This window comes from Aquarana catesbeiana, linkage group LG06 (genome assembly GCF_042186555.1).
Source record: "Aquarana catesbeiana isolate 2022-GZ linkage group LG06, ASM4218655v1, whole genome shotgun sequence".
NCBI classification, from domain to species: Eukaryota; Metazoa; Chordata; class Amphibia; order Anura; family Ranidae; genus Aquarana; species Aquarana catesbeiana.
In genome coordinates, this window is record NC_133329.1 from 335,906,960 (window position 1) to 335,932,727 (window position 25,768).

The window sequence follows — 25,768 nt, forward strand, 5'->3', positions numbered from 1 at the left end:
TGGTGGTGCAGCGGTTCTTGGGCAGGTACCTGGGCTTACAGGATGTCCTGAGGCAGGCTAGGAAAGTCTGTGTGCATTTCCGCCGGTCATATAATGCCAGTGCTCAGCTGGCAGACCTCCAAAAGGAATTTAACCTGCCCAAGAACCTCCTAATCTGTGACATGCCCACCAGTAGGGATGAGCCGAACACCCCCCTGTTCGGTTCGCACCAGAACATGCGAACAGGAAAAAAGTTCGTTCAAACACGCGAACACCGTTAAAGTCTATGGGACAGGAACATGAATAATCAAAAGTGCTAATTTTAAAGGCTTATATGCAAGTTATTATCATAAAAAGTGTTTGGGGACCTGGGTCTTGCCCCAGGGGAGATGGATCAATGCAAAAAAAAGTTTTAAAAACGGCCGTTTTTTCAGGAGCAGTGATTTTAATAATGCTTAAAGTCAAACAATAAAAGTGTAATATCCCTTTAAATTTCATAGCTGGGGGGTGTCTATAGTATGCCTGTAAAGGGGCTCGTGTTTCCCGTGTTTAGAACAGTCTGACAGCAAAATGACATTTCAAAGAAAAAAAGTCATTTAAAACTACTCGCGGCTATTGCATTGCTGGTCCGACAATACACATAAAAGTTCATTGATAAAAACGGCATGGGAATTCCCCACAGGGAAACCCAGAACCAAAATTTAAAAAAAAAATTACGTGGGGGTCCCCCTAAATTCCATACCAGGCCCTTCAGGTCTGGTATGGATATTAAGGGGAACCCTGGACAAAATAAAAAAAAAAATGACGTGGGGTTCCCCCTAAATTCTTTTAAGGGGAACCCCGCACCAAAATTAAAAAAAAAAAGGCATGGGTTCCCCCCAAAAATCAATACCAGACCCTTATCCGAGCACGCAACCTGGCAGGCCGCAGGAAAAGAGGGGGGACGAGAGAGCGCCCCCCCTCCTGAACTGTACCAGGCCACATGCCCTCAACATTGGGATGGTGCTTTGGGGTAGCCCCCCAAAACACCTTGTCCCCATGTTGATGAGGACAAGGGCCTCATCCCCACAATCCTGGCCGGTGGTTGTGGGGGTCTGCGGGCGGGGGGCTTATCGGAATCTGGAAGCCCCCTTTAACAAGGGGACCCCCAGATCCCGCCCCCCCGTGTGAAATGGTAAGGGTTGTACCCCTACCATTTCACTAAAAAACTCTCAAAAATGTTAAAAATGACAAGAGACAGTTTTTTGACAATTCCTTTATTTTTAAATGCTTCTTCTTTCTTCTATCTTCCTTCATCTTCTTCTTCTTCTGGTTCTTCTGGCTCTTCTGGTTCTTCCTCTGGTGTTCTCGTCCAGCATCTCCTCCGCGGCGTCTTCTATCTTCTTCTCCTCGGGCCGCTCTGCACCCATGGCATGGGGGGAGGCTCCCGCTCTTCTCTTCATCTTCTTCTCTTCTTCATCTTCTTCTCTTCTTCATCTTCTTCTCTTCTTCATCTTCTTCTCTTCTTCATCTTCTTCTCTTCTTCATCTTCTTCTCCGGGCCGCTCCACATCCATGCTGGCATGGTGTGAGGCTCCTGCTGTGTGACGCGTCTCCTCTTCTGACGGTTCTTAAATAATGGGGGCGGGGCCACCCGGTGACCCCACCCCCCTCTGACGCGCGGTGACTTGACGGGACTTCCCTGAGACGTCACCGGGAATGCCACAGGGAAGTCCCGTCATGTCCTATGCGTCAGGGGGGGGCGGAGTCACCAGGTGGCCCCGCCCCCGTTATTTAAGAACTGTCAGAAGAGGAGACGCGTCACACAGTTGGAGCCTCCCACCATGCCAGCATGGATGAGGAGCGGCCCGGAGAAGAAGATGAAGAAGAGAAGAAGATGAAGAAGAGAAGAAGATGAAGAGAAGAGCAGGAGCCTCCCCCCATGCCATGGGTGCAGAGCGGCCTGAGGAGAAGAAGATAAAGACGCCGCGGAGGAGATGCTGGACGAGAACACTGGAGGAAGAACCAGAAGAGCCAGAAGAACCAGAAGAAGAAGAAGATGAAGGAAGATAGAAGAAAGAAGAAGCATTTAAATAAAGGAATTGTCAAAAACTGTCTCTTGTCATTTTTAACATTTTTGACAGTTTTTTAGTGAAATGGTAGGTACCCCCCTTACCATTTCACACGGGGGGCGGGATCTGGGGGCCCCCTTGTTAAAGGGGGCTTCCAGATTCCGATAAGCCCCCCGCCCGCAGACCCCCACAACCACCGGCCAGGGTTGTGGGGATGAGGCCCTTGTCCTCATCAACATGGGGACAAGGTGTTTTGGGGGCTACCCCAAAGCACCCTCCCAATGTTGAGGGCATGTGGCCTGGTACGGTTCAGGAGGGGGGCCGCTCTCTCGTTCCCCCCTCTTTTCCTGCGGCCTGCCAGGTTGCGTGCTCGGATAAGGGTCTGGTATGGATTTTTGGGGGGACCCCACACCATTTTTAAAAAAAAATTTGGCACGGGGTTCCCCTTAATATCCATACCAGACCTGAAGGGCCTGGTATGGAATTTAGGGGAACCCCCACGTCATTTTTTTTTTCAATTTTGGTTCGGGGTTCCCCTGTGGGGAATTCCCATGCCGTTTTTATCAATGAACTTTTATGTGTATTGTCGGACCGGCAATGCGATAGCCGCGAGTAGTTTTAAATGACTTTTTTTCCTTTGAAATGTCATTTTGCTGTCAGACTGTTCTAAACATGGGAAACATGCGCCCCTTTACAGGCATACTATAGACACCCCCCAGCTACGAAATTTAAAGGGATATTACACTTTTATTGTTTGACTTTAAGCATTATTAAAATCACTGCTCCTGAAAAAACGGCCGTTTTTAAAACTTTTTTTTGCATTGATCCATGTCCCCTGGGGCAGGACCCAGGTCCCCAAAACTTTTTATGACAATAACTTGCATATAAGCCTTTAAAATTAGCACTTTTGATTTCTCCTATAGACTTTTAAAGTGTGTTCCGCAGCATTCGAATTTGTCGCGAACACCCCAATTGTTCGCTGTTCGGCGAACTTGCGAACAGCCGATGTTCGAGTAGAACATGAGTTCGACTCGAAATCGAAGCTCATCCCTACCCACCAGGTGGAACTCAACGTTGGCCATGCTGCAGTGGCTGCACACGCAGCAGAGGGCCATCAATGAGTACCTGTGTCTGGCACCAGGTCAGGGTCAGAGGAGCTTGGTTTTTTTTCCCCCACGCCAGTGGGCCATGATCAGGGATGCATGCACTGTCCTGTCACCATTTGAAGAGGCCACGAGGATGGTGAGCAGTGACAGTGCATGCATCAGTGACACTGCCCCCCTTGTCCACCTGTTGGAGCACACGCTGCGTGGAATAATGGACAGGGCACTTGAGGCAGAACAGAGGCAGGAAGAGGAGGACTTCCTTAGCTCTCAAGGCCCTCTTTATCCAGACAGTGTTCCTGCGTGCCCACCGATCACACAGGAAGAGGACGAGGAGGAGGAGGATAGTGTCAGCATGGAGGTGGAGCCTGGCACTCAGCATCAGCAGCAGTCTTTAAGGGATCATTTACAGTCCCAAGAAACCCATGGACTTGTACGTGGCTGGGAGGAGGTGGCTGCGGACCATGTCGTCCTTAGTGACCCAGAGGACTCCGGACCGAATGCCTCAGCAAACCTACGCTGTGGAAGAAACCGAAGGAAGATAGAAGATAGAATATAGAAGTTAGAAGAAAGAAGAAAAAAGATAGACGATAGAAGAAGCATTTAAATAAAGGGATTGTCAAAAATTGTCTCTTGTCATTTTTAACATTTTTGACACTTTTTTTGTGAAATGAAGTACCCCCTTACCATTTCACACGGGGGGGCCGGGATCTGGGGGTCCCCTTGTTAAAGGGGGCTTCCAGATTCTGATAAGCCCCCCGCCCGCAAACCCCCACAACCACCAGGCAAGGGTTGTGGGGATGAGGCCCTTGTCCCCATCAACATGGGAACAAGGTGTTTTGGGGGGCTACCCCAAAGCACCCTCCCAATGTTGAGGGCATGTGGCCTGGTACGGTTCAGGAGGGGGGGCACTCTCTCGTCCCCCCCTATTTTCCTGCGGCCTGCCAGGTTGCGTGCTCGGATAAGGGTCTGGTATGGATTTTTGGGGGGACCCCACGCCATTTTTTTTTTAAATTTTGGTGTGGGGTTCCCCTTAAAATCCATACCAGACCTGAAGGGCCTGGTATGGAATTTAGGGGGACCCCCACATCATTTTTTTTTACACTTTGGTTCGGGGTTCCCCTGTGGGAAATTCCCATGCCGTTTTTATCAATGAACTTTTATGTGTATTGTCGGACCGGCAATTAATTATTAGCCGCGATTAGTTTTAAATTACTTTTTTCCCTTTGAAATGTCATTTTGCTGTCAGACTGTTCTAAACACGGGAAACATGCGCCCCTTTACAGGCATACTATAGACACCCCCCAGGTACGAAATTTAAAGGAATATTACACTTTTATTGTTTCACTTTAAGCATTATTAAAATCACTGCTCCTGAAAAAACAGCCGTTTTTAAAACTTTTTTTTGCATTGATCCATGTCCCCTGGGGCAGGACCCAGGTCCCCAAACACTTTTTATGACAATAACTTGCATATAAGCCTTTAAAATTAGCACTTTTGATTATTCATGTTCGTGTCCCATAGACTTTAACGGTGTTCGCGTGTTCGAACAAATTTTTTGCCTGTTCGCATGTTCTGGTGCGAACCGAACAGGGGGGTGTTTGGCTCATCCCTATTTTTAAAGCAATTCTTTGCAGCAGGGCTAGTTCCTGCGCTCCAACTAGAGTATCTGTGAGGGGTTGCAGTGTTGTGGCACCAGCACCAGTGCCTAAGGCCCAATTTTTCAGCCCCTGTTTAACAGAGGCGTGTAATTACAATTTTTGATGCAATTCTTTGCAGCAGGGCTAGTTCCTGCGCTCCAACTAGAGTATCCGTGAGGGGTTGCAGTGTTGTGACACCAGCACCAGTGCCTAAGGCCCAATTTTTCTGCCCCTGTTCAACAGGGACATGTAATTAGAATTTTTGATCTAATATTTCACAGCAGGGCCCGTTCCAGCACCCACCAAGAGTAACTGTGAGGACTTACAGTGTTGTGGCACCAGCACCACCATCACCAAAGGCCCAATTTTTCTGCCCCTGTTCAACAGGGGCATGTAATTACAATTCTTGATCTAATATTTCATAGCAGGGCCCTGTGAGGGCTTACAGTGTTGTGGCAACACCAACACCTAAGGCCCAAATTTCTGCTGAGTATATAGGGCAGGCCCCTACTTTCAAACATCCAACTTACAAATGACTCCTACTTGCAAACGGAAGGAGACAACAGGAAGTGGGATGAAATCTACCCCTAGGAAGGGAAATTCTCTCCTGTAAGAGTTAATATGGGAAAAATGTTTCTCCTTTCCACTGATGCTTTATCACCAATCCTTGTTTCACTAAAACCCCCAAATTTTCAAAAAACATTTGTCATTGGGACAAAAAGTTAGGTGAAATCTTCTGAAGAGGAGCACAGACAGCAAAACAAATGTCACAGGGGTGATAACCCTTCCCTATGTTTTCCAAAACGCTTAACATTTTTTGGCTGGAGCTAAACACGTTCAAAATATACCAGTTCAAAATTACAAACAGATTCTACTTAACAAACCTACAGTCCCTGTCTTGTTTGCACCGCCTGTATACTGCTGTTCAGAGTATATAGGGCCTGGTGGCCCCACACCTTTCCTTTTTTAATTTGGGTGCGGGGTTCCCCTTAATATCCATACAAGACTCAGTGACTCACCTTTTGTCTCACTGATTTTCATCCATATTACCAGGACCCGACATTACATTAAAGCCGCAAGCAGTTTTAAATGACTTTTATTCCTTTAAAAATGTAATTTTGTGCAGGGACTGTTCTAAGCACGGGAAACACGCGCCACTTTACAGGCATACTATAGACACCCCCCAGGTACAATATTTAAAGGAATATTTCACTTTTTTTTGCTTTAAGCATCATTAAAACTTTTTTTGCATTGATATATTTCCCCTGGGGCAGGACCCGGGTCCCCAAACCCTTTTTAGGACAATACCATGCAAATTAATGGGGGTCAATGGGGTTCTAACGTTCGTGCAAATTTTCGGTCCGTTCGCAGGCTCTGGTGCAAACCGAACAGAGGGGTGTTCGGCTCATCCCTACTCACCAGGTAGTCTCCTGGCAAAGTAGTGATGCGATCCCAGACGAATAGCAAGTATAGTCAAGGCAAACAGAGTAAAAATACCAGGACAATAATAGGGTGTCATCAAAGTCTGGAGGTAAACAATGCTTAACCCAAGGAAGCCAGAGTTTCTCAAATTAACAGATTCAATCTCTTTCGATTGCTTCCATTTTAGCATGAATAAGAGCTTTATTAGTTCTGTATATGGTTTCAGCTAGAATTAAATTTTGAGTTTTCCATGCCTTAGTAATGGTTTGTTTTGCGGCTATTAGGAGCTGTAAAAGAAGGCAAAATTGATTCCATGTGATCCCGTCGGGTTTCGGGTTTAATAGGGCTGTAGCAGGATTGGTCTGTATAGGTGTATCAAAGATTTTGGAGGCTAAGTCAAAAACTGCCTTCCAGATTTTTTGGGCAATTGGCAATCCCACCAAATATGAAGTTGAGTGCCAGACTCTGAACAGTTGCGAAAACAAGCTCCAGGGTAATCAGAGGCATATTTCGATATTCTAGCGTGACCAAATACCAATGGATTAGCACCTTAAAGTTAGTTTTCACAGTAACAACATTAGAAGAGGCAGACTTAGTGGTGGACAATATTCTAGACAATTCAGTAGCATTAAATGAGCGATTAAGGTCTAGTTCCAATTTGGAGACATATGAGGGGAGACTGGTGTTAGTACTAGCTAAAATTTGTTTATAGAGAAACAAAACAAGTCCTCTAGCATGAGGGTTGGAAATACATATGCATTCAAAATGTGACATCTGGGATAGTTGGGAGTTGGAATTGAGATAAGGTTGGAAAAAAGGTTTGATTTGCATATATCGGAAAACTTCAGATTGAGGAAGTCCAAATGTATCACACAAAGTAGGAAAAGAATATATGGAGGAGGCAGATACCAAATTATATCAATGGGATAAATTAGTCCCAGATGGATAAAGAATATTTTGTGATAGGATTGCGAATAAGAGTACAATCAGTTGGTCTTAACCATAATATGTTAAATACTGAAATAGGGACACAGTCGATAGACTCAATTGCTACCCATAAAGGAATTTCAATGATTGCATGGTATTTTGGTAAATATGCAAGGTGTGCAGCATGATAGTAAGCAGAAATATTTAGGAGACCTAAACCTCTGCAGCATTGTGGTAGAGAGAGAGAGTGGATTTATAGGTTTGAGGTTTAGTTTTACCCCAGATAAAGGAGATAATTCTGTGCTGTATAAGCCGTAAAAAATTAGATGGGTCTGGGATGGGCAAGATTTAAAAAAGATATAAAGACTTGGGCAATATAGCCATCCTAAGTACATCCTAAGTACATTACTTTTGCCTAACCAGGATAGAGAAATAGAGGACCATTGTGATAATAATTCTGTAACCTGTTTTAGTAATGGAGGGAAGTTAGCTTATTATAAGTCAGTTATCTTAGGAGTGAGTTGTATTCCTAGGTATGGAAGTCTATGAGGAATCTAAGAGAAGGGAAGTGAATCTTTAGCAAACTGAAGGTCTGAAGAAGGCAAGGAAATGTAGAGTGCAGTTGATTTTTGATAGTTAATTATTAAGCCCGAAATGTGTGCAAAACAGTTTAGGACAGAGAGGAGCCTTAGGAGATTAGGTGCTGTGATATGTTGAGATGACATAAAAAGTAATGTGTCATCTGCAAAAATACATACATTATGAGGTTATGAGGACATCCAGCTAATTCAATACCATTTATGTTTGGATCAGATCTAATTAAATGGGCCAAGGGTTCAATGAGGAGTGCAAATAGGAGGGGGGAGAGAGGACATCCTTGACGGGTGCCTCTTCCAATTGGGAAAGGGTCTGGTTTAAAACCAGCATATTTGAGAAATGCAATCAGCTTGTCGTATAAGGAAGAAATCTACTTCAAAAAATGTGGTCCAAACCCCCATTTTTGAAGAATTTATTGTAAGTATGGCCATGAGACAGTGTCCCATGCTTTTTGAGTGATAAAAAACATGCAGGTAGATGTCTGGATTTAGCAACATGGGCGAGTAAAGAAGCTCTATGAATATTATCACTTGCTTGGTGCAAGGGGGTAAAACCAACTTGATCTCGATGAACAAGTTTGCCTATTACTTGATTTAAGCGGGTCGCAAGTATTTTAGCTAAAAGTTTAATGTCAATATAAAGAAGCGAAATAGGACGGTAATTTGTCCAAGAGGTTGTATCAGTTTTAGATTTGAGAAGCATGGAAATTATGGCCATTAAAGATTCTGAATGAAGAGAGTGTCCCCTCAACAATATATTGAAGGCCTCAGTTAAGCTACGGTAGGAGATAATATATCAGAAAATTTCTTGTAGTTGGAAACAGAAAATCCAACTGGGCCAGGATGTTTATTAAGTTTTAAAGCCTTAATAGCCGTGATGACTTCTGTTGCAGAGATAGGACACTCGAGTCGTTCACGGTGGGTTTGTGAGAGTATTGGAAGGATAATTCGTGAAAAAAAGGAATCGGCAGCAGCATGGTCAAAATTATGGTTGGGCGAATATAATTTAGCAAAATTTGAGCGGAATGTGTGTAAAATTTTGACAGGGTTACTTGTGAATTAATCACGGTTTAGTTTGAGTTGTACAGATGTTGTAGGTGTTTAAAGTGAGCGTAAGTCTCAAGCTAATAGGGTATCTGGTTTGTTTGCTTTGGGGTAATAAAGGTGTTGTTATTTACTTATTTTTTTATCAGTGAGTCAGTGAGGAACAGGTCGCATTCTAAGCGGGCTCAATCAAGCTTAGCTTTAGTAGAATTTTGGAATGCATCATGACACAGATTAAAGTCATTTTCTAATTATTGGTGAAGGACTTACGCTCGCGTTTAAGAAATGATGTTTGCCGGATAAACGTACCTCAAATTACAGGTTTATGGGCTTCCCAAAGAGTGAGAGGGGAAATATCTGCAGAAGTGTTATTAATGATAGTCATTGAGAGCATGTTTAATATCTAGACAATGGGACCGGTGAGTTAGCATGGAATCATTAATGTACCAAGACAAATCTTGGGATCTCTAGATAGGGGAGGAGATGGTAGTACAAACTGCACTATGATTGGACCAAGTAAAGAGCGTAATAACTGATGATAGGATCTCTGGGGCCATGTCAACACTTAGGAAGATATGATCAATCCTAGAAAATGATTTGTGTGGATGGGATTAATATGTAAAGCATTTACAAAGCTGGACTGAGCTCACGCCAAGAGTCTAACATGTTATGCTTAGAGATAAGTTGCTGAAATGAAAGCTTAGGGGAACAGGAGGAGGAAGAAGGGGAGATTTATCCAAGAAGGGAAAAAGAACTTAGTTCGAGTCTCCACGTACAGTCATGGCCAAATATATTGGCACCCCTGCATTTCTGTCAGATAATGCACCACTTCACCCAAAGAATTGTTGCAATTACAAATGTTTGAGCATGCTCATGTTTATTTCTTTTGTTTGTATTGGTATGACACAATAAAGTGAGAAACAAAAAGCCAAATCTGACACATTCCACGCAAAACTCCAAAAATGGACTGGACAAAATTATTGGCACCCTCAATTTAATAGTTGGTAGCACATGCCCTAGAAAAAAAAAATGAAATCAATCGCTTCCTGTAAACATCAATGAGTTTCTTACACCTCTTTACTGGAATTTTGGACCACTCTTCTTTAATCAACTGCTCCGGGTCTCTCAGATTGGAAGGGTTCCTTCTCCCAATTGCTGTTTGGGATCTCTCCACAGGTGCTCTATTAGATTTAGATCTGGACTCATTGCTGGCCAGTTCAGTACTCTCCAGCACTTTATCTTAAACCATTTCTGGGTGCTTTTTGACGTGTGCTTTAGGTCATTGTCCTGCTGTAAGACTCATGACCTCTGACAGAGACCCAACTTTCTGACACTGGGCCCTACACTGCACCCCAGAATTTTTTGGAAGTCTTCAGATTTCATAATGCCATGCATACGGTCAAGACATTCAGTGCCTGCAGCAGCAAAGCAACCCCAAAACATCAGTGAACCTCTACCATGTTTTACTGTAGGGACTGTATTCTTTTCTTTGAAGGTCTCATTTTTTTCTGAAAATACTAGACTGACAGGCTTTACCAAAAAGCTGTAAATTTTGTTTCGTCTGTCCACAGCACATACTCCCAAAAGGATTTTATGTTTCTCAGTTAAGTTTTGGAAAACTCTAAATCAGTTTTTTTATGTTTCTGTGTAGCAGTGGGGTCTTCCTGGGTCTCCTACTATACTTTCCCTTTTCATTCAGATGGAGATGTATAGTGCGAGCTGACACAGTTGTACCCTGTGACTAAATGTCAGCTTGAATTTGTCTGGAAAGTGGTCTTTATCCACTATTCGAACAATCCTGTGTTGCAATCTTTGATCAATTTTTCTCTTTTGTCCACATCCAGGGAGATTAGCTACAGTGCCATGGGCTGTAAACTTTTCCACAATGGTGCGCCCAGTGAACACAGGAACATTAGGATCTCTGGAGATGGACTTTTTACCTTGAGATTGTCCATGCTTTCCCACATTTTTTTATCTCAAATCCTCAAGACAATTCTTTGCTGCTCTTTCTCTTCTCCATTCTTTGTTTGGCACACAGAAACACACAACAGAAAAGTTGAGTGAATTTTTCACCATTTTAACTGGTTGCCGGTGTGATTTCTATATTGTCAGCACGTGTTACCGTATACAGGTGACTTTGATTACAAATTACAGGAGTGTCACAAACTTGAATGCAATTATTCCTTACAACTTTCAGAAGGTGACAATAATTTTGTCCAGTCCATTTTGGAATTTTGCCTGGAATGTGTCAGATTTGGCTTTTTGCTTTTCCACATTTTTGTGTCATACCAATACAAACAAAAGAAATAAACATGAGAATGCCTAAACATTTGTAATTGCAACAATTTTCTGGGTGAAGTGGTGCATTATCTGACAGAAATGCAGGGGTGCAAATATTTTTGGCCATGACTGTAATATCACTGTACCTAACTTGTGTGAATCAATTACATGAAAAAGATGGGAAAGAAATGATAATGAATGTTTATTAGGAGCATAATATGATACAATGGTTACAACAACATAAGAAATGTGCCCAATAAGAATGAGGTAGCAGCCTTCGGGATCTTTAATTTCAGATGAAAGTGCAAATAGGGTTGTACGGTGAATAGCTATAAGAACACCTTGTTGTTTAGTAGCTGCCGTGGCTGTATATACTTGTGGATAAGAGGAGCTGAAAAACTTAGAAGTAGATTGTTCAGTAAAATGGGTCTCCTGTAGGCAAAGAATGTGGATTTTAGCTGTGGTAAATGAACGGAATGCTTTAGTGCATTTTTGTGGTATATTAAGACCTTGGACATTTAGGGTCAAAATGTTTAAGGGAGCCATATTGGTAATATAAGGAGTTGCATAGTAAAAATGTTAAGTTCCGACAGTAGGATCGCATACAATTCAGTATAGGAGGTAGGAAAAAGGAAAGGCTGGAATTTAAGGAAAGGAATTGGCTCTGGTCGAGCAAATTTTACTAAGATTTGTAAAATAATAAAGAGAGCTAATAGCTCAACAAAATGGCGTACTGGGGAGCGAGAGGTGGTCTATCAGAGGCAGATGCCCACATAATAATTGAGATCTGAGGGTAGCAAACTGGAGGTGCAAAAACACCACCAAAGGGAACACTGCCAACAATAAAAAGTAATACATAAATAGAAATGATACCATTGTCCTATTGTCCCAAAAAGTTCCATACCCATCAATGTGTCATGAGAAAACATATGAAGAAGGATGGAAGGGATGGGGTAAGGTGTATACAAGAACAAAAAACATGACAGAAAACATTCAAAAAACAAACAATAGCTCAAGGCTATGTAAAGAAATATAGCGAAAAACTCACTGCTGTCAGTAAAAAAAAAAAAAGTAAGCCGAAAAGTAAGGAGTTAAACTTTAGAAAAAAGTTTGCATCGCATGAGTTCTAAACTGGTAAGACAAAAAAAAAGAAGAGTTTACCAAACATCTAGTTAGTTATAAAGATATAAGATATAAGAATACCTGACATCGAGTCAAACAAAAAGAAAAAAGTCAGTCTATAGAGTCCTCAGGAGTTGTCGTAGGAGAAGAAAAACGACCACATTTTGATTGCCCCTGGCAACTTTTATTTCCTTCAGCACCAGCTGATTTTTGCAGGGAACAGGTAAGCATTCAATTTCTTGTGTTGCTTTGGTTGAGAGGGCATTCTAGAAGCTGAGTGTTTTGTAAAGAGGATTGGAGTTCTTCAGCAGAACGACATACATATTTAGATCCTTGGTAAGTAAAGCGAATCGAAAATGGAAAGCCCCATTGATAGGTGATTTGGTGTCGCTGTAAAACTTGAAGAAGTGGCTTCAAAGCCCGATGCTTAGAGATGGTGAGCTGGGATAGATCAGCAAAAAGTTGATAGGTATGTCCCTGGAAAATCAGTGAATCTTTTGCTCTGCAGTTAGACGTTCCTTGGTACCGAAATAGTGAAATTTGGCGATAATATCGTGTGGTGGTCCATCAGCTTTGCGAAGTGTGAGGGCTCTATGAACCCTGTCGATCTCCATTCATTCGACTAGTATGGAAGGCTGTAGTTCTTGAAATAGGGATAGCATAGTGGCTTGCAAATCAGTGACAGATTCAGGTATTCCACGTATATGGATATTCGAACACCAGGCCCTATTTTTGTAATCTTCTAAACGAGATTGAAGGACTACGTTTTCCTTTTTTGAGGTTTTCAAATTCAACTCATCAACTCCCAGTTCAAGATTTGCAGTGCATTGGCTCAGTTCTCTGATTTCCCTAGTCAGACTGTTATATGATCTGAAGTTTGCTTAGGGGTTTGTGAAGCATTTTTTCAAATTGCCTCATGACAAAAGAATGACCAGGGTCTGTAAAAGATGTAATTTGTGAAGTTTGTGAAGGGTTAATATGTGGGTGTGGCGCTGTCCTAATTCATAGAAATACTTGGTAAATCGTGTGTAGCCAAATCCCATATGTAAAGTCGCATATAAAGTGTAAACCAAAATTGCAAATAAAAAATTCAACGAAAATAAAACCAAACATAAAACAGCAGAGTGACCCCCTTTGGAGTGTGTAGGTGTAACGTTGTCCTAGTGGAGAAAAAAGTGGAGAAAATGGAAAAAAATGGAAGAAATCGCATAAAGGACTGCTGCCTCCACAGATGTGATTTCCACCAAGGTGGAAAAAACAGAAGGTAAGTGAAGGGTTAGTGTGTGGGTGTGGCGCTGTCCTAATTCATAGAAATACTTGGTAAATCGTGTGTAGCAAAATCCCATATGTAAAGTCGCATATAAAGTATAGACCAAAATTGCAAATAAAAAATTCAACGAAAATAAAACCAAACATAAAACAGCAAAGTGACCCCCTTTGGAGTATGTAGGTGTAACGTTGTCCTAGTTTAAAAAATACTTTGTAAGTCGTGTGTAGCCAAATCCCACATGTAAAGTCGCATACAAATTATAAACAAAATATGAACAAAATCGCATATAGCAAATTTAACGGCTAGGTTGGTCCCCTTTGAATTGGGGGAGGGGGGAAAGTTGACAGGGGATGAAATCAAAAAATGACTTTAGCCAAAACTATTCCATCCGCATAAAAACCCCATATAGTGATTGATTTAAAAGTCTTTGACAAACATAACATTGCTGAATAATTACATAGGTTGAATCGTGACTAGTGCTCAGTGCAACTTAAGTGAAAAACTTTACATCTTTGTAAAACAAGGCAGGTATTTGTATTAATCTTGGTGACCAGGTGCTCGTGTCTTGTGATCATGCGGACACTCACCAGCTTCTTTAACCCCTTCCCGCCGACCGAACGCATATATGCGTCCTCGGCTTTCCGGGGTTATACCGGGATGATGCCCGCAGCTGCAGGCATCATCCCGGTACCGTTGTTTTCAGCGGGCGATCGGCTACCCGAATATAACAACCGATGCGGCTAAAAGCCGCTCGGTTGTTATACCGGAGGAGAGGGAGGGGACATCCCCCCCCTCCCGCCGCCTCCCGCCGCTGTTACCGGGCCTCCCGTGCGATCGGGAGGCCCGGTGTCCGGTCCGCTGCCTTCGGCGGCTGGGGGCGGACTGGAACGAAGCTGCGAGCGGCTTCGTTCCAGCCTTCTTCTTGTAAATGCGGAAGCGACGTCATGACGTCACTTCCCGTTTACTCGGCTGCCAATGGCGCCGAATTTAAAAAAGTACACAGTATTCAGAATCGCCGTTTTCGGCGATCTGAATACTTTGAAGTGTAAAGGAGGGATGGGGGGTCTTTTAGACCCCCCATCCCTCCATAAAGAGTACCTGTCACCACCTATTACTGTCACAAGGGATGTTTACATTGCTTGTGACAGCAATAAAAGTAAAAAAAAAAAAAAAAATTTAAACACAATTTATAAAGTACAAAAATAAATAAATTAAATAAAAAAAAAAAAAAAAAAATTTTTAAAGTGCCCCTGTCCTCGCGAGCTCGCGCAGCGAAGAAAACGCATACGGAAGTCGCGCCCGCATATGTAAACGGTGTTCAAACCACACATGTGAGGTATCGCCGCGATCGTCAGAGCGAGAGCAATAATTCTAGCCCTAGACCTCCTCTGTAGCTCAAACCTGGTAACCGTAAAATTTTTTTAAAGCGTCGCCTATGGAAATTCAAAGGTACCGTAGTTCGTCGCCATTCCACGAGTGCGTGCAATTATAAAGGGTGACATGTTTGGTATCTATTTACTCGGCGTAACATCATCTTTCACATTATACAAAAAAATTGGGGTAACTTTACTGTTTGGATTTTTTAAAATTCATGAAAGTGTCACTTTTCCAAAAATTTGCGTTTAAAACACCGCTGCACAAATACCGTGTGATAAAAAATATTGCAACAATCGTCATTTTATTCTCTAGATTCTTTGCTAAAAAAATATATATAATGTTTGGGGGTTCTAAGTAATTTTCTAGCAAAAAATATGGATTTTAACTTGTAAACACCAAATTTCAAAAATAGGCTTAGTCATGAAAGGGTTAACCCCTGCGGGGGTAATGCGCAGTCACAGTGTATGCCACTGTGCGGCAATCCACAGGCTGTTTCTGGGTCACGGTGATGTTTTAGGCAGCTTCTTTAACCCCTGCGGGGGTGATGCGCAGTCACAGTGTATGCCACTGTGCGGCAATCCACAGGCTGTTTCTGGGTCACGGTGACGTTTTAGGCATAAGAGAAGAAAGAGGAGATTCCATAGCGTAAAACCATAAAACACTCTTTATTGAACGCAGATGACAGAATGGTACTCACATTTAAGCAGTTTATAATAGGCAACCATGTGTCCTCAAAACAGAAGAGCATCAGATTTAAGTTGGTGATCCTCTGGGAGATGATGCAAAAGCGTCAAAATAGGCCACGCCCTACGCGTTTCCTGTTGACGTCCCTATGATGAAACGCGTAGGGCGTGGCCTATTTTGACGCTTTTGCATCATCTCCATCATCTGAGTCATATTCCCCCTGTGCTGCCACAGGCACCTTAGAGTGATGAGAGGATTTCATTGAGTGTGAGGTAACAAGCAGTGTTGCCAACCGTCAGTATTTTTACTGGCAGCCAGTAAAAAACAGGCAATTTTCTCCTGCCAGTAAAAAGAAAAGGTTGCCAGTAAAAACTATGGCTGTGACGCTCGGCCCCGGAGCCAGCTGAGACCATACGAGTGCCTGCTACAGTGTGATTGGGCGGGTCTGGTGGAGGCGGTGCCTGAGCATGTCCTGTGATGTCATAGTGTAAGGGAGCCAAGCAGAGTGGCCAGAGCCTTGTGTGTGGGTCTGCAGGATGAGAGCAGGGCAGGTTGGGAGCGGGACCATCAGTGCTGTTTGGACTGGAGGGATCACCTGGCTTGGAGAGAGACTGTGACTGTGACTCAGGAGGGGAAGTGTTGTGTTGGTAATCTGTACTGCTGCACACTGCTGTCAGTATCACCGTGAGAGTCAATTTCATATGTGTGCTGCCCATTCTAATTTCTTGCCCTCCTGAGTCCTGTCCCTGAGCTACTTACTATATCGAAAATAAAATAAGAAATGTTTTTTGCTTTATTATCTACCTTAAATCACATTGCTAATTACATATTGTACTTGTTTGTAGCCTAAATAGTGAAATTTGTACTTAAAACTGTAATTTTGTAACTTTTGGAAATGCCAGTAAAAACGTGGCTGTGCCAGTAAATTTGGGTGTTGTGTCAGTAAATTTCAATCTGTTAGGTTGGCAACACTGGTAACAAGTAGAGGGGATGAAGCTAGTGCCATTCGGACTGAAACCTGAGGCAGCGCTGCTTTGTTTTTTGGCTCCATTTTCAAGCGAGAAATCCCAAGAACCGTTACATTAAGTGGCAGGGGTTATTAGCAGACGGAGTAACAATATTTACTGGGTGAAGCTTAGCCGGGACACCGTATAATACGGCAAAAACATCCCTTCAGGAGCAGAGCTCTAAGCTGGCATGTCTGCTCAGTCAGGCTCCACCCATGCGCCTCTAAACACCCTATATGCCATTTTTATTCGTGCTTCTTTATCTCTTGGTACATAGCTAACTTTACTAATTTACTGGTTTCCCATCCTTAGTAAAAACAATGTTTTTTGCAGCACTTTTAAGAACGCTAACAGACAATATTAATCTGCATACAGTATGTCATTTACAAAATTAATATCTGTAATGAAATAAATGTCCCCATTAGGAATATAAGTTCATACATTGCTTTTGAATTACTACTTCTGAAACCCTTTCCATTCCCTTCCTCATCCTTTGATTACTTGAAAACCAGTTATACAGTCAGCTTGCAAAAAGCACTTTACATTCCTGCCACAAACCTTTTTAAATATCACAGCAAAAATGGGATTACTGTTATTTCATTTTGAACAGTACTATTGTAATAGTCTTTGAATTGTCCTACCTTGTTGGAGTTACTAACATTTAAAGTAATTGAGCACTGGGTTGAATTGAAACATTTTCCCCCGTCTTTTTTGGGCAAAAAAGAAGGTTCTCACATTATGAATTGAGCTGAAAACCCTGTAATTGCAATAATGTGAATGCAATTGTTGCTTGATAACGTCAAGTGAGCACAAATGTCAAATTCTTCAGGCAAACTGACACAAAATATATTTTTTTATAATTAGTAAACTTTTCTGTGTGCAGAAAATAGTTTGAGTGTGTTAAGAATAGTTTTTGAAAGTCTGACTTCCGAATATACTAGTATTGTAAGTTTTCAAATTATGCATCTGATTGTGCCATGAACAATTAATGTGCTCATACAATATAAATGTGTATAAACAACAATACATACACACATACAGTACATACATTGAAACCGGACAGAATAACACATACACTGCATTACCAAATGTACTGCCTTTACACACACATAAACTTTAATGGCATCCCAGTCTTAGATCGCAGGGTTAAATATTGATTTGGCCCACCCTTTGCAGCTATAGCAGCTTCAACTTTTTTGGAAAGGCTGTCCACAAGGTCTTGGTATGCTGATGCCTTAAGAGTTCCCTTCACTGGAACGAAGGGGCCAAGCCCAACCCCTGAAAAACAACCCCACAACAAAATCCCCCTCCACCAAATGATTTGGACCAGTGCACAAAGCAAGGTCCATAAAGACATGGATGAGCGAGTTTGGGGGTGGAGGACTTGACTGGCCTGCACAGAGTCCTGACCTCAACCCGATAGAACACCTTTGGGGTGAAGCAGAGCAGAGACTGCGAGCCAGGCCTTTTCAACCACATCAGTGCCTGACCTCACAAATGCGCTTCTGGAAGAATGGTCAAACATTCCCATAGACACACTCCTAAACCTTGTGGACTGCCTTCCCAGAGTTGAAGCTGTTATAGCTGCAAAGGATGGGCCAACTCAATATTGAACCTTACGGATTAAGACTGGGATGTCATTAAAGTTCATGTGCGTCTAAAGGCAGGTGTCCCAATACTTTAGGGAGCCAATGGTGCTTCTCTGCTGTCTCAGCCAATGAGAGTGAGTCCCAGACATCAAAGTCTATCATGCAACATCGCTGGATTGAGATGGGCTCAGGTAAGTATAAGGGGGCTGCTGCACGCAAAAGGCTTTTTATCTTAATGCATAGAAAGCATTAAGATTTAAAAAAAGACCTTCTGTCTTTACAACCACTTTAAAGTAATGAAAAATCAAAAATTTGGTGTGGATACCAGAATAGAAAAAGAGGGAAAATCTTTCTGTCTAAAATGGGATTATTCCCATTTTTGGGTTTACAGGACAGCAAGTAAAGGGAAATCACCCCAGTGGTAGACAGATGGCAAAAAACTGTTGGGTTTTAACCATTATCTACTATAGCCAAAATGAAAAAAAGGTTTTCGCTTTAGATACACTCTAACCCCTATAAGGGCCAGTGCCTAGGGTATAAATGTTGGACAAGGTAACTCTAAAGCCGAATACACATGGGCTGAATGTCGGGAGACAACAGCCGGTTAAATAAAAACGTCCGACGCATGTCAGTCTGTCCTACAGAAGTCAGCCGTTTGGCCGGCTTCTGTCGGCCGAGCATGCTGGAAAACCAGCATCCAACCGGCTCCCAATCAGCGCTGTCAGCCGATGGCAGAGATCGTTTATCAGAGTGTTCTTGTGGGGGGGGGGGGGTCATCCCCCTGTCAAAACACAAAAGCTCAACGGGGGGAGATCACTGAACTAACCTTGCATGGTTAGTACAGCAGCTACGATAGGAGCTGACCGTTTTTTTTTTTTTTTCGTTCAACCCTGCGCTAATAGTGTGTACCTAGCTTAAAGATCACAATATACAAAGGGTGATCTTTTTTTAATGTTGTTTCACTCTTCTGTTGTGGCTGAATTAATTCAGCAAGAGAACCTGCAGGGGAGGGGCATGTAGATGAGGAGTCAGGATTCTTTAAAGTTCACGGAAAATGAATCTATCACTCCTGTCTCTTGTTAAGTGATCTGTATTAAAGCAGGTGTCATGTTCCCTCTAATAGTGGCATATCTCTCCAGTGGCTAACCTAGCCTACAACAAAACACTTTTTATTTAATAGACAAGGGGTAGAACCTCTGTCAGGTTATTACTAATCTTGGTGTCTTCCTGTCTCAGTGACAACTGATTCCCTAATTTTGTTCTTCTGTGGCAGAAAATGAAGTAAAATCTACCCAACAATGTCACAGCAATGAAAACTTGACAGAAGTATTTAACCTCCCCTAGTCTATCTACAATAAAAGTTTTAGCTGAAGTTGGATTTTAAATAAAATGATAAAAAAGTAGAAAAAAAAAATGTCACAGTGGAACACATTTTCAGAAAAGCACATACTCCTCCATTCAGTTAAAATATAGAACACCAAGCTCATTCTAATTCTTGTGCTGTGCAGCCTAAAGTCCATTTATTCAAAATACCTTTTCCATCTCATACCTGTCTACATTTCCCTTGTATTGTAAGTCGTGACAAAACATTCGGCACTTTTAAAATGTCACCTTCTTTTTTCATCGCAAAATGTGATGGACAAATTTCAGATGAGGTGGAAACCAGTGTAAAAAAAATAAATAAAGCTGAAGCCATTCTGGAAGCATTTAAATTCCTTTGCCTAAAATCCTAGCCCATGGGCACAAACACTGTGAGCCCCAGAGAGGAGAAGAATACCTCATTAGGCACCAAGGTTATTTTACTAATTATATCAAATTGCTTTAAATTGTATGGGCTCAATTTTACTACTAAGTTAAGCCTTGTGTAAAGCTTTTTTTTTTTCACAAAAAGAGATGAAGGTTTCTGGTGTCTAATTTCTTACTAAATGTACAGACCTACGCTGTGCTGCTAACTTAGCGGCTGACCTTTGAAACTGATTACGCATTTTTGAATCGAGATCTCTCCCATACTGATTAACTGCCTCCCGTGAAAACATGTTTCAGTATGGTAATATCCTTTCAAAGGCTGAATTTCCAGGATTGCGATTCCCTGCCTGTCCCTTGTACAATTGCTCCGTCTCATTTGTATGCGCTTTTAGTGTACTTGTAAAAGTCAAATTCAAACATGCAAAAGGCAAAAGTGAAAAAAAAAGAGATCTTTCACAATATCTAATTGCTGTCATGTTTCATATACAGGTGAATGTTTTAGTTTCCCATATGTATGTAACCCCTTATTGTGTCTCCTCTGAGGTATGGAGGACGAGGAGATGGATGCAGCCACAAAACTGTTTCTTAGGCTTCTCTCTTTTCTATGTCAGCAAGCTTAAAACGAGGAAGTGGATATATGTTGGAACTCTAAATTTAGGGATATGGATGAGGTTAGTTAATGCAGATATTCTGCTATACTGTATGACATATGACACCTGGGGATCCTCCCAAAAATTTTGAAAGGTTTGGTTCCACTGGATTGATTCCACTGATCCACTGGAGGGGGAGGTAGATATTTGAACAGCTATGAAAGGGTGAGGGAGGGAATGCAATCTCAAGAATGAAAGAGTATAGGAGTTGCTTTACATGCTCTAAAGGACCTGTTGTTGTTTTGTGTGGGATATGGGGTTTATTTTGTTTCTGTGATTGTTTTAACCACTTGCCTACTGGGCACTTAAACCCCCCTTCTGACCAGACCAATTTTCAGCTTTCGGTGCTCTCACACTTTGAATGACAATTACTCAGTCATGTAATACTGTACCCAAATGAATTTTTTGTCCTTTTTTTCATACAAATAGAGCTTTCTTTTGGTGGTATTTGATCACCTCTGGATTTTTTATTTTTTGCGCTATAAATGAAAAAAGAGTGAAAATTTTGAAAAAAAAAACACATTTTTCTTTGTTTCTGTGATAAAATTTTGCAAATTATTAATTTTTCTTCATAAATTTTGGCCACAATTTATACTGCTACATATCTTTGGTAAAAATAATCCAAATTAGTGGATATCATTTGGTCTTTGTGAAAGTTAGAGAGTCTACAAGCTGTGGTGCAAATCATAAAAAATTGATCACACCTGATGTACTGGTGGCCTATGTCATTTCTTGCGACCCTAACAAGCCAGGAAAGTACAAATACCCCCCAAATGACCCCTTTTCTTAAAGTAGACATTCCAAGGTATTTAGTAAGATGCATGGTGAGGTTTTTGATGTTGTCATTTTTTCCCATAATTCTTTGCAAAATTAAGATTTTTTCCCCACAAAATTGTCATTGTAATAGGTTATTTCTTCCACATGGCATGTGTATACCACAAATGATGCCCCAAAATACATTCTGCTACTCCTCCTGAGTATTACGATACCAAATGTGTGTGAATTTTTCCCAGCCTAACCACATAGAGAGGCCAAACATGCAGGTAGTACCTTCAGGTGTTCTAGGAGCATAAATTACACATCTAACCTGTTGACTACCTATTACACTTTTGAAGGCCCTGGAGCACCAGGACACGTGACACTGATGTGGCACTGATGACAGATGGCACTGATACGTGGCACTGATGGCATGTGACACTGATGTGGCACTGATGACAGATGGCACTAATACGTGGCACTGCTGACACGTGACACTGATGACAGATGGCACAATATGTGGCACTGATACATGTCACTGATGTGGCACTGATGACAGATGGCACTGATACGTGGCACTGATGACGGCACTGATATGTGGCACTGATGACAGGTGGCACTAATACCTGGCACTGATGACACATGACACTGATTATAAATGGCACTAATATGTGGCACTGAGGATAGATGGCACTAATGCGTGGCACTGATGACAGATGGCACGAATATGTGGCACTGATGACACGTGACACTGATGTGGCACTGATGACAGATGGCACTGATACGTGGCACTGATGACACGTGACACTGATAACAGATGGCATGTGACACCGACAGGTGGCACTGATGACAGATGGCACTGATACGTGGCACTGATGACACGTAACACTGATAACAGATGGCACATGACACTGACAGGTGGCACTGGGGACAGGTGGCTCTGGGGGAAGGTGGCACTGGGGGCAGATGGCACTGACAGGTGGTACTGGGGACAGATGGCACTGACAGGTGGCACTGGGGACAGATGGCACTGATAGGTGGCACTGGAGACAGGTGGCACAGGGGACAGATGGCACTGTGGGCATGTGTGTGTTTGTGTTCACACACTCATGGCTCACGCTTCAACTGCAGGTCGCTATCCCTCCTCACACGCGATCTCTGTGTGAAAAGGGAGAGCCGGCGATGAGAGATGATCTCATATGTTTTCATATGAGATCATCTCTCATTGGACACTCCGATCGAGTGCTAAATGGCCGCTATGATTGACCATTTAGCACGGTCTGTGATTGACTGTGTCAAAGGGACATGACCAACACAGACTTCCCCTGATGTGTGCCCGTGGCGGCGCGCAGGGGGGATGTAAACAGGAGAATGTCCAGGGACGCCCTCCCGGCAACTGAGCGCCGCGCTGTAGCCGTCTTTCAGCTATAGCGCGGGCATCAGGTGGTTAATCAGACATGTTTCCATGTGTTGAAGTTACTTTTACCCCTTAAGAAGGAAAAGTTAGTACTAGGTTGCGAGGTTTATGGGTGGCCTGCATTATATATTGAGGTTGAAAACTTGGTTGGTTATGCAATGTACACTGTGTTCTTTTTCTTTTTGGGAGCTGTGTGTACTCCCATCCTTATGTACTGTACTATTATGGATGCATTTATGTACTGGATTTAATACTGTTGTGTGGTAAATACAAATTTCTTTAAAAAAAAAATTCTAAAGTAATTTTTAATATTTTTAAAACTGCAACTGCCATGGGGGTCCTTGTTAAGGCACTTCCTGTTATAGGGTGTCAACACTCTGTCCCTGTGCTCAGCTTGTGATATTGGCTTCTTAAGGCAATTGTTTATGATACCCAGTTCTTTATCAACAAAATGTCATTCAGTAAGGCTTTATGTGTGTAATTACACGGGTGATCAGCTGAATGTAACTGTAACTTCCAGTTTGCTGAACAGGTGCAAAATTAGAATCGGTAACGCAAAACAGGGCCAGAATGGCTAAGAGCATGCATACACTGCAGAGTAATGCAACAGGGATTATGAACAATGCACAAACAGGGACTCTTCAGTGGCTCAAATCAGGGTATCGGTAATGTGGCTGCATAGCATAGTCTCTTTAAGACACCAAAACAGAGAATCTAGCTGAGGATTCAGTGGCGGCCCTGGTTCCGCCCCTCACCAACGCCGCTATATGCAATGGTTAGATTCATGCATAACATGAATCTATCCACGGTCTCTGCGGCCGATCATGCATCCGGCCCCTTTACGGACACTGGGCGCATGAATTACAGCAGTCAGAGGCTCTAATAGGCTTTAAAATAGGGTGAGTTCTTTTATAGAATGTGCTCCGATTCCACCAAGGTGTGTTACACCAGCGAATTAAAATTTGCTGTTGAAACACTGATCCTCAAGCCGGCCAATAAGAAGCGAGTGTGAGACCCGTTTTCCGATTGGCCGAAAAGAGAAGCCTCCCAATTGGCCACCGAGGAGGAGGGAGGAAACAGAAGCTGCTGTGACCATGATGATCCGTGGAGGCAGGAGAATGGGAGGCCGCCACCACCGATCAGAGGATGCCGCCGGTGAGGGGGTAAGTGCGACTATTTTAGTATCACTAAACAGTAAACAACACAGCTACTTGTGCTTAACCTCATAAACAGAATCCTTCTCAGTGAGGTCCAAGTTGGCTCTGGTTAATGCAGGCAAACAGTTGACGGGATCCCAGGCTCAAGGATAAGGGGTCACCCCACTGGAATAAGAGTACAAAGGTAGCAACTAGGGAGATGCTTCCCACAGTGGTTAGATCTTCAGGAGAAGCTGCATGCTATTAGGTTCTGAGCTGGTTGCCCATACACCAGTTATGACAGTAGAGGGCTGCTCACCTGATTGCAGATCACCTGCCGAGCTACCTCTGCCTCTCCAGGTGTGGCCTTTCTGAGCTGCTCAGGGATGGAAGCAGTGAAAATGATCTTCTCTGGGTGTGTCCAGGAACCCAGGGTTTTCGTGGGAAAAAGGAGTTAAAAGGGCTTGCACCTTTTCTTCACAGACTTAGATGACTTTGATGACCTTTGATGACCGATGACCTTCCTTCTGCCCCCTTCTTGACTGTGTTACATTGCATCAATGCTATCAGCAATGCTAGCAGGATGTGAATGTAGTAACTGACAGCCTTGGAGTCATGGCCATAACAATGTATTACAGGACCCATAGCAAAACCATCAAGAGATCCCTCTGGCTCTTTAATCTCCATTTTGAAAGCAATTCCTTTAGTTTACCTTCAGACCAATGAGTTGCCATAATTTATTTATTTATTTATTTCAGGTACTTATATAGCGCCGTCAATTTACGCAGCGCTTTACATATATATATTATACATTCACATCAGTCCCTATACCCTCAAGGAGCTTACAATCTAAGGTCCCTAACTCACATTCATACCTATACTAGGGCCAATTTAGACAGGATCCAATTAACCTACCAGCATGTCTTTGGAGTGCATAATGTGCGTTACTGCAATATGGTAATGCACAACACTTTGTGTCGTGCTATCCTAATGCACAAGTATAGAAAGTGCAATGGGCGTGTGCTATGGTGCACCACAATCCACATGCCATTTTTTTTACAAGTGATGGATGCAGTCCAAGCAACACTTTTTGATGATTACACAAGGATTGAGCTATGTGGTAGATTCTGAAGGGGCTAGAATAGGTTCCTCAAAATGGAGTACTTATTATTGAACTAAGATTTTGCAATTCAGTACATTAAAAAATCTCTGTGACAGCAGACACCAATCGCTTTCTTTCTTCTGAAGAAAATGGACAATGCCACTGAATTTGCACTATGGCAAAAAGTATTTTGGCATGTCCCAGCTGCACAGGGTGAGACATCTGCCTGTCTATGGCTAGCCAATGCTTAGACTTATAGTAGCTTTTTCACTTCAAGACTAGCAGTTCTTATCTTTTATTGTTTTTTAATCCACAGTCAGCACATATGAACATTTCAGTGCAAGTTATTGATTCCTAGCTTAGAACTATCTGTTCTCTATTCCTTTCTCAGGAATTGCCAGAGAGGTGGAAAAACCTGAAGAAGATTGCATTCATAGTAAAGCATGAAGTGTCTCCTCTGCAGGCAAATGAAGTCTCTGTTATCAGGAGGAAATGTGTCCTTTTTGAGGTGAGATCGCTTCTGTGCTTTGAAGCAAATGATTTTTTCTCTTTTTGTTCCAATAACAAGCTGGAGCCAAGCTTCACTGAACTGAGAAATTGTAAACTCTTGGAAAAAAGGTTGTCTAAAGATAACAATTCAATGTTTCTTGGTAATGCACTCTGGATGGATCTGATAATTTAAAGCCCCACTTCAGTAAAACGCTGGTGAGGCCCGTATGTCTTTTATCTTCAATTATGTCTAATCTCTTTCCAATTCAAACACTGCATAACTCACATCAGATCAAAATATAGATTTTAAATGTTTTCGTTCTGCCCGTGTGCATTAGCTGTGAGATAGGTGCAATTTAAATATACTTAGTTTCTTTTTTTT

General features: G+C 42.4%; 1 protein-coding gene across 1 annotated transcript in view; it reads left to right on the forward strand.

The window, feature by feature from the left end:
- LOC141148076 (dynein axonemal heavy chain 11-like) overlaps window positions 1–25,768 on the forward strand; it is a 1,034,097-nt gene that overhangs the window by 231,735 nt on the left and 776,594 nt on the right. Inside the window, exon 24 of the mRNA XM_073635228.1 lies at window positions 25,289–25,405. Coding sequence (XP_073491329.1) covers window positions 25,289–25,405 — 117 coding nt within the window. The remainder of the gene's footprint in view (window positions 1–25,288; window positions 25,406–25,768) is intronic.